Source organism: Apium graveolens, chromosome 8, assembly GCF_009905375.1.
Source record: "Apium graveolens cultivar Ventura chromosome 8, ASM990537v1, whole genome shotgun sequence".
In the NCBI taxonomy this organism is placed as follows: Eukaryota; Viridiplantae; Streptophyta; class Magnoliopsida; order Apiales; family Apiaceae; genus Apium; species Apium graveolens.
In genome coordinates this window covers 32,544,614-32,554,635 of record NC_133654.1, presented here as the reverse complement: position 1 = coordinate 32,554,635, position 10,022 = coordinate 32,544,614, and the positions used below count along the sequence as shown (strand labels likewise).

The following is a 10,022-nucleotide window of genomic DNA, read 5'->3' as shown; positions in this document are numbered from 1 at the left end:
GGAGGTGAATCGGGGGTCCAAACCCTCGCATTCTCTTCACTTTCAGGTACGGCCGAAGCCATCTGCAATCCGGTCGAAGCCTATTCATACGACCGAAAGGATTTGGGCGTAACATTTGGCGCCGTCTATGGGAAATACGAGAGCTATAAGTTAAGAAAATGACAGAAATTCATGAGCATTCACCGCCACCTGGTTTCACCGACAAGGGACAACCATCCTCCCTAGTCGACGAGGATGGGGTTATCACGTTAACCCGTGAAGAAGAGGCCTTACTCCTAAAGATCCGGGCAGAGAAGGCCGCGGAGAAGGGTAAGACCAAAGTTGATCAGATTGACAAGGAAGCGGAAGCGCGAGCCAAGAAAAGAGAGGCTGATGCCCTCCGACTCAAAGCCCTGCAACTGCAGAGGGAAGAAATTGAACTGCAAGAACAAGCCTTGAGAGAAGCGATGTGGGCCGAAGAGACCGGCGGAGCACATAAGGATATAAGGGAATGAAGGGCGTATGACGAAGAAGATGAGTTTGACTCTGATTCGCATCCCCGAAGGAAGAGGGCTAAGCAACCCTACTCTTCCGATTCAGATGACGAGCCCGATGGATCCCGCCTCATGCTCAATCGCTTAGAGAAGGCCCTCTTCGGTGATAGGAGGCTCAATCGAGAACCTGTTGTAACACAAGAGATTGAACTGTACCGACCCCCTCCGGGCGAAGAGAGACAATTCCCCAAGATGAGCGAGTTCAACGGGAAAGGGGACCCCGAGGACCATTGTGAAAAGTATGAACTCCTGATGGTTGGGATGGGCCACAACGATATAATGCTGTGCAAAATGTTCAAGACTTATCTCAAAGGGTCTGCCTCGATGTGGTACAAATCCCTGAAGCCTCGGTCAATCGGGTCTTACGAGCAGTTGAAGAGAAAATTTTTAAAGTACTACTCGCACCTGTGCCGAAAGGAGAAGGACACCGAAGCCTTGGTCCATTGTCGGCAGAGGGCGAATGAGGAGCTGGGGGATTATCTTGCTAGATTCAAGGAAGAAGCGGGAATGGTCACCAATCTGGACAAAATCAAAGCAATGGGCTTCCTAACGGCGGGGCTAGACCCCTATAAAGGTAAAAAGCTTCGTTCATCTCTTTACGATTTTCCCCCAAAATCCCTAAATGATATATATGTGAGAGGCGAGAATATTCGCCGCAAGATGGAAAGTATTGGGGGATATAAAGACACAAGAAGGGACGACCGATCAAAGCGGTCGACCGAGTATTATCTGAGGGCGATCCCGAAGAAGATAAACCCTTCGGCCGCCGCCATTGTCTAATTTGGTAATTGAAAAGACATAAGGGGCAATCACCCAAAAATTGAACATCACTACACTCTTATGAAAACTTGAAATTGGTAAACACGAATTAAGGGCCTTAAGGGGCAGTCCTAGAATAACGCCCCATCATTCGTCTTAACTTAATTATTTATTATTAATGAGGCCCAAGAAACCCCTGTCCCGGGGCGATCAAAGGAAGGACATGGTCCTTCGGCCTAGATAATGAAACAATTAATCCAACCAGGTTTAGGGGCGATCCCGAAGATGACCGCTGATCTAGGGGCGATCATTAAAAGATCAGCACCCATGTGCCCTCGCCTGAATTAAGAAAGGATTAATAGCCCGAACCAACCTTCGACCTTTAACCCTTGGGGCCGTAAGGGGTAGTGAGGCAGCAATACATTAAAATCGTTAAAAAATAATCGTTAAGGCAAATGAATAAGCCGAAGATACGATTCATTTTATTCGATAAGATCGTTGAGGCGAATGAAGCCGAAGATACGATTCATTTTATTCAATTCGATAAGATCGTTGAGGCGAATGAAGCCAGAGATGCGATTCATTTTATTATTAAAATTGTTGAGGCAAAATAAGCCGAAGATACGATTCATTTTATTCAATTCGATAAGATCGTTAAGGCGAATTAGGCCGAAGATACGATTCATTTTATTCAATTCGATAAGATCGTTGAGGCGAATGAAGCCAGAGATGCGATTCATTTTATTATTAAAATTGTTGAGGCAGAATAAGCCGAAGATACAATTCACTAATTTTGTTAAGGGAAATGAGTAAGCCGAAGATACGATTCATTTTATTCAAATTTTTTAAATTGTTAAGACGAATGAAACCAAAGATACAATTTTAATAATCGATAAGGCACCAATAATGCCGAAGAGACGGTTCGTTTTTAAGGTGAACAAATAAATGCAGTCGGACAATGCTGATGAAAAACAAAAGATGGATTAAAATATAAAACCCCGAAGGCTAGTTAAATTACAAAGAGTACCAACTACAAAGAGTACCAACTACTACCAATTACAAAGAGTACCGATTACGAAAAATAGAAATACATGAAGACGAACGAAGAATGCCGCTGCAAGAGTTGGGTACGACCATGGAAACACCAACGGCAAACTTCGCAACAAGATCATCTTCAGTCATGTCAAGCACCTCAGTGCTGAAGGTTTAGGCTTGCGGGTCTTTATCCGAGAGCTCTTCGTCTTCACCGGAGGAGACAGGAGGGACTTCGACTGCTGGACGACCGATAGGATCCTCCAGGCTGTCGTCCAGCAACTGCTTATAGTCCCAGTTCAGGCCATGAGCCTTCTCCAGGACATAATCAGCGCCGAACTGGAAGCAGCGCTCCTCAGTCCGGTCCAGCTGCTTCTGCTTCTTCCGAAGCTCCTTTCGGGACCTCTTCAGCTGGACGTTCCGATGGGAGATCCTCGGATTCGCCCTCTCCAGCTCATTCTCCAGCCGGGATCTATCCTTCTTCAGCTCAGCGGCTTCGACCTCGTTCTGGGCTCGCACCCTCACGAGCTCCTCCTCGGCCGCCGTAGCCCTCCTCTCCAACTCCCTCACCTCGGCCATACGAGTCTCCATATCCTTAACCTTATCCTCCACGGCTGCGGCCCAAGGGGCAGCCTGCCAGAGGATGACAAAAACATTACTAAAGGATGCCGAAAAGAAAAAAGTGGAAGAAAAATAGATTAAAAAATATACCAAGGACAGGAAGGACAGAAGCTCCGTGCAGGCTTCGGTAGTAGAGGCCGAGGCAAAGGTCGGGAGATCGACCGGGAGCTGAAGCCCATGGCAGAGATCCGAAGCCACCTCCTTCGTGGACTGTCGAGCAGGATACACAGTATGGTCGGACGTAAGCACGCCCCACCCCGGGAGATAAGAACGCACTATCCCCTCCTTGCTTCGGGTCCTCTTGGTAGGGTTCCCCTCCCCCATGTACTCCAAATCGTCCCCCTCCTCGGCCTCAGAAGCCACTCGGGATTGACGGGGCGACGAGGGCTTCTCGGTCGGGATCCTCTCGCCTGTGCCATCAGAGGGATCGGGCGTAGCCCCTTATCGATGGCCTTCTTCGCCGCCTCTTCGGCCGCCCTTTTCTCGGCCGCCCTGGCCTTCTTTCTCTCTATCAGGGCCTCCCTTGAAGACACTGAAATAAGGGAAAACAAGTTAGTCCAAGCATATACATAATCGAATGCATAATAAGAAAAAGAAAATACAGGTGTGGGGACAAAACTAAAGAAAAGGCCAAGGAAGAAGTTTTGTTACCCCCACCCCACAAGCTGAAGAGCCAATCCTTGTCCCGAAACTCTCCGGGACCCAGCTTCTTCACATTGACGTCCACCAACGCCGTGTAACTATCCTTCTCCTCCAAGGTCAGGATCGGCATGAGAAGCAGTGCGGGGTTTACATCCCGCCAAACCGACATGGCCGCCAACCCCGGACCACTCACATAGCACCAATGTGTGTGAGTGGACTTATTGTTCGAGTTGGTCGCCGTCGAATCGGGTCGCCCTGCCCGACGGGCGATGGTGTAAAAACCAGCACTCTTCGGATTCCTCCTGAAATCGTAGTGGTACCAGAATAGGCGAGTGCTGGGTGCGATCCCGGCGTGAAGACACCTGTTCTGAAAACAGTTGATATGGATGAACCCGTTCGGATCCATCTGTCCGAGGGCGATACCCATCTGGAAGAAGAGGTGCTTAATCAGCTTCAACGGCGGCACCCTCAAGCCGCATTTGAAGGCCGCCTCTGAAATCCCGACGGCGCAGCCTCCATATCCGTCCGGTACCCCGGGAGTGTCGAAGATTCTCTCACCCTCCCTCGGCGCGTACAGCCAACAAAGTCCTCGGGGAACAGAGTAATCATCGTACATCTGAACGACGCGCCCTTTTGTCAGTTCAGATCTATTATTGGCTGCGGGATAGTAGGCAGCCGAACCGTATAGGGCCCGTCCCGTCCGCTCGGGGCGAATGGAAGACGTTCCCACCAAGCTGTTGGACAAGGGGTCCCAAGAATCCGGGGGACGTTCTGCTCGATCCATGTCCCTGTATCAGGAACAGAGAGACATTAGTTCATGTACTCGGATTAGCAGATAAAAGAAAAAATAAACACCCGAGTACACGTCCCAGGACCGAACGAACCAGAACCCCGGAGGCTGTTTCCGAAGACTGCTCCTGAGCCAAGCCCACCCGAAGGATGTTCTTGCCTACAGAGCCTTACACAAACATCGCTCCAGACCACCTGTTTAAGCCCTAGGTCGGCTCCCGAAGGGTGTTCTAAAACCAAGAAATCCCGAAGAACGTTCTTGGTCATAAAACACCTCGCATGCGATCCTTAAACCCTTGGGGCCTCCTCAGAATTGGTAAAACCCAGAAACCTATGTTACCTACCTAAAAACCCCAGAAAAACACAATAGCACACGCAAAAACCCAGAAAATCCCCATAAATCCGGAACAAAAGTCCGCATGCAAACTCTCTAAAACACGGGAAACTAGCATGCAAATTCAAAACTGGAAAACAAGAAGAGAGACTTACTTATTTGAAGATGTTCTTGGATTGAAATGGGATGATTTGGGAAGACGGAGTTGTTGTTGCCCGTGATTGAGAGATTCACCGCGATTTGTCACTGTGTGTGGAGAATCTAAAGTGATAAAAAAAATGAAATATACAAATGGGCTTATATAGGCGCCTAAAATGAATTTAGAGCAACGACGTTTGGGGGTTTTTGAAATGAACGTCCCAGATCAAAACGGCTGAGATTGAGTCATGAAACGACGTGCCACCAGCTGTCATCAATGCACTGCAAGTCCCCATAAGATTGCCACGTGTACGACCGAAGATCGAGGCGGGACTGAAGCGATCGCCCTAGGGTTCCTTCATCCCCATATGGGCCGAGACCGGTGCCCGTCGGCTGGCCCGAAGGCCCAGCCTAAGGACAGGGACATGTTGGTTATAGGCCCAATAAGGCCCATTGAACGAAGGCCCATTAAGCGGTTGTGCTACTGGGTCGAAGGACCTCCAGGCCCGCGTCGCCAAGGCCCATGGAAGCCCAGACCGAGGCCTGCTGCTCGCGGACCGTTGGACAATGCAAGGGACATACCGCCCCCTTTTCACTCCCTCCTTAATGGTTGGTAACGGAAGAACATTCATGGCATGATTGGGTGTAAAAACCCTTGTGAACTAAGATAAAATGGATACACTCTCAACACTCTACTTCTCTTGTATTACTACCCTAATTTTACAGCCAGATTCTGATTCTCACACCGGAGGTGAATCGGGGGTCCAAGCCCTCGCATTCTCTTCACTTTCAGGTACGGCCGAAGTCATCTGCAATCCGGTCGAAGCCTGTTCATACGACCGAAAGGATTTGGGCATAACAGTTTCTTTAATACTCTTCTTTATCCATTTCTTTTTTTTAACTAAGTTTGTCTACCCATTTCAGTTGTTTATTTTGTTTTTTAATCCAAATCACTAGATTTCAAATTTTTACTCTTCAATTTATGTGGAATTTTTTGATTCGAGAGTGGACCAATTATCTAATACAGTGATTTTTTTTTAAGAATTAAGAGTTTTATTTACATATGTCATTTTCAACATTTCGTTTTATTGTCTCGGCCTAAAGATTGGGATTTGGTTTATTTTTATATTTATTTGATTTTTTCATTTTTATAAATTCTTTATTCGGCCTATGCATGTGGAGAACAGGAGAAGTGGGTTCGACCACTCCCTTCTGTTGAGCAATTTTAGTTTTATATGACATGCTGCTGCAGGAGTGTAGGGCATTAAACGTACCTACATTTATATTATACACATCGGGCCACGTATGACTTAGTGTCAATTATTACGAGTTCATCCATTTCCTTCTTATCCTCTATTCTCTACTAAAAAATATAACATTATTTATTATATTATATGCTCGAGTTCGATAAGCTTTTAATGATTTAAAATATGTATACTTATAATTTTGGTTTTTGAGACTAATTTACTATCCTCAATTTTTTTGGATATATTAACACATTATTAAAATTTAGCATCTCCGTGGCTGATTAATACTTGTATATATCCGAAACCAAAGGAAAATAAAAGAAGTAATGTGTGTAATTCAAAAAGTAGGCCAAGCTATGCATGTAACATGTGTAGTCATGTGAAGGATTTGGCTAAGTGGGCACGATCACTCACTTTTGTTAACAAAAAGTTGGAGAAATTTCTTGTTCTTACATGGAATAGAACATTTACGAGTACATAATTGTTTGGATCAAATTTACAACATTATATAATTTTAAACCGTTGGCGGGTTGGGATTTAAGCTGCAACAAAATCTTAAAAAATGGCAATCCTTTTCTTGTGAGCTGCCAACTCAGTAATCGCATCAGTTTGCAGCATATTCTTATTATAGAAATGTCACTATCTACCAACTACCTTAATTATTGACATAATCACTACAATTAGCAGCACTACTTTTTATTAAGCACGGCCTTTCTAGAAAGTTAATAGCAATTTATTTAAATGGGTCTGAGGCTTTCACGACCCGAGAATCCTGTCAACAGGAGCTCACCGATCATGATTACAAATTTAGAAAACAAATTGAAATACCGATTTATATCAGTAACTTTAAAAGATAAAATTATTTATCACTAATTTATTAGTCAAATAGAATCCTAAGTACATTTACTATGAACTTAAAAAAACGATTACAATAATTTAACGTAATCATATTCACATAATAAAATAAATATTAAATTTTTTTCCTCACTAAAATTTAGATAAAATTTAACTAGCATTTTGAACACAACCAGAATAATAAAATTACACACATAACCATCAGGCGAGAAACATATCACTTTGCAAATAACGGGAACAACCTTATTAGCAGATTTCTAACAAAGTTAAAACAACATAAATAAAAATTTAAATTGTCACATACATCTTAAACTTTATTATATAATAACTTTTATTACAAAATTCAGCTTTTCTTCATATCTGTTGTTGTAACACATTTTGGACGGTTTGTCTCAAAATCTCTAAAATTGTATCCTTTTATGATTAAACTAGCCATGATCAATAGCGATCTTCTATTTAATTTCATAAACTTTAGTTAAATAATTTATTTAAAAAAAAAACATAGCTGTCTACGCAATGATTTATCAAAACATGGGCGGTGGGGCGGCAACCAATGGTTAGTCTTGATCCACTTATTTTGGGCCCATGCCCAGTGCCATATGGGAAAATTATGTGGAATTATTCAAAAGAAAACGCCTACAATCATTTTTATTAATTTTTCTAAAACATCTTATGTAGTATATAAAGCTTGCTACTCCATACAACTTGATGCACACAACAAAGACTTAGCATTAGCAACAATATACTATCAACTCTTCTTTTTTCTTTACACTCTAAAATTATTTAAAAAAATGGTGAAGCTTGCAATTGGTAGCATTGGTGACTCTTTGAGTACAGTGTCACTCAAGTCTTATTTGGCTGAGTTCATTGCCACTCTTCTCTTTGTTTTTGCTGGTGTTGGATCTGCCATAGCTTATGGTAATCTTACTAAAGTTCTGTCTTGCTCATATACATTATTTTGCTTTTTAATTTGTTAATGATTAAACACACTCGTACACTTATTGTCTTTGACAAGATTCGAATCTTCAACCTCTGGTAAAGAAAGTGACAGTGATATCGTTAAACCAAGTGACTATCAGTAGTGTTATGCAACCATATTCGAGAATGTTTGCATATCCTCGTTTCAGTAACAGCTGAACTTGGAACGCATGCTTAACCTATAATATGTACTTCAAGAAACATAATTGAACCAGATCAAACATGCATGTAAAAGTTATATATATTAGCCTTTACCCCTACTTTACGTCTGGATGAGAAATACGAAAACCATGTAAATCCTACATGTTTTCGTTAAAGCCCTCGTTTTTGATTTAAAATTGTTTACTAAAAAATGTTATATTTGAAGAAGCTGTAAAAAGACATCAAGACACTAACAGAATTTTTTGTGGTGATGAAATTGCAGGGCACCTAACAGCCGATGCAGCATTGGACCCAGCTGGTTTAGTAGCAATAGCCATAGCTCATGCATTTGCTCTGTTTGTGGGAGTGTCCATGGCAGCCAACGTCTCAGGTGGCCATTTGAACCCAGCTGTCACCCTCGGATTGGCTGTTGGAGGCAACATCACCATCATTACTGGACTCTTCTACTGGATTGCTCAGTTGCTTGGTTCCACTGTCGCTTGCTTTCTCCTTAAATTCGTTACTGCTGGCAAGGTAACTTTCAAACCCTGAATTCAAACATTCGATTATTACTAATCGTAGTCATAAGTCAAGACAATTGCTAGAAGCCTAAAAACTGTTTAACATATGATTAGTGTAATAAACATGAAATATAGTGTGATCAAGCTAAGTAAAAATTACAGTTTTTGAGGACCCTCAGTTATATAATAATGAACCAACATTTGAAATCCGATTCAATACCTCCTGATTCAGTGGTATCTCTATGCTCCTTTTATGAGATGTTAATTGGCAAAAAAACATTTGGAATCTGATCGTATTCACCAACTCTGTTTGCGGGCTCTCGTTCTTACTTTTTCAAGTTTGTCCTCTACACTTTTTTCATTTTGTTGTCCTTGGGCTGTCGATAATAATAATGTCACTTGCTAGCTGGTTTGTTTTTTGGTGGTACCATATCACCAATCATGCAAATAGTAAATAAATAACATTATAAATCATTATTGCACAAGTAATACTAGTTTATACATAATTTAGTTTCTTAAATATGATTAAATACTTTGGTATAGTAGATTAGCTGGAAAAATAAACATAAAGACAGGGCCAGGTTCTGCTTAGAAGCAATTTTTACTGATAACTCATGAATATTTTCGATATTTGAAAAAAGCTTGGAATTATCGAAGATGTTGATAATTTTGAGCTGGTTTTTGTTAACAGGCCATCCCAACGCATGGAGTTGCAGCAGGCATGGGTGCAGCTGAAGGTGTAGTGTTTGAGATCATCATCACCTTTGCCCTTGTCTACACCGTCTACGCCACCGCAGCTGACCCCAAGAAGGGCTCACTAGGCACCATTGCACCCATTGCTATTGGTTTCATCGTCGGTGCCAACATTTTGGCTGCTGGCCCATTCAGCGGTGGCTCAATGAACCCCGCACGTTCATTCGGCCCTGCTGTTGCTAGTTTTGATTTCTCTGGTCACTGGATCTACTGGGTTGGACCACTCATTGGTGGAGGCTTAGCTGGGCTTATCTATGGTGATGTTTTCATTGGATCATATGCTCCAATAGCTGAAGATTATGCTTAATTATTGCATTTTCTTTTGTGTTTTTGTCTTTGTTGTTGGTTAAAAAGTTGTGGTTCTGTTTTTACTCTTTTAATGATGTTCTGAAATGTTGGTATTGGGTTTGATTCTCTTGTTCCAAGAAAGAAGTGTTGATAAATTATTTATTCAGACATTCTTCATGCAATTTCTTTTCATCATAATTTATGGAATGTTTTAGCTGTAAAAGTAATTATGCAAATATGTTCGTATGTAGTGTATCAAACTCAGAATTTCTCAGTCCATGTGTTACAAGAAGAGATTGATATCCAACTGGCTAAACAGAACTTGGTGGCATGCCTACTCCAAGACTGAGTTCTAGCGATTTGTTTTTCCACAGTTAGATGGAACCTTCAA

General features: G+C 42.5%; 1 protein-coding gene across 1 annotated transcript; it reads left to right on the top strand.

The window, feature by feature from the left end:
* The first annotated feature begins 7,654 nt into the window (after nt 1-7,654).
* On the top strand, nt 7,655-9,813 carry LOC141677421 (putative aquaporin TIP-type). Its single transcript, XM_074483351.1, has 3 exons — nt 7,655-7,868; nt 8,353-8,603; nt 9,282-9,813. Exons 1-3 carry the CDS (start codon nt 7,742-7,744, stop codon nt 9,648-9,650), a joined length of 747 nt encoding a protein of 248 aa, XP_074339452.1. The 5' UTR covers nt 7,655-7,741; the 3' UTR covers nt 9,651-9,813.
* Nucleotides 9,814-10,022: the final 209 nt, after the last annotated feature.

What these genes read in the sequence shown, in the direction of transcription:
- LOC141677421 (XM_074483351.1), top strand. Translation starts at nt 7,742, where the DNA reads ATGGTGAAGCTTGCAATTGGTAGCATTGGTGACTCTTTGAGTACAGTG. An exon ending in TGGATCTGCCATAGCTTATG is followed by an intron (nt 7,869 to 8,352) that starts GTAATCTTACTA and finishes ATGAAATTGCAG; the next exon opens with GGCACCTAACAGCCGATGCA. An exon ending in AATTCGTTACTGCTGGCAAG is followed by an intron (nt 8,604 to 9,281) that starts GTAACTTTCAAA and finishes TTTTGTTAACAG; the next exon opens with GCCATCCCAACGCATGGAGT.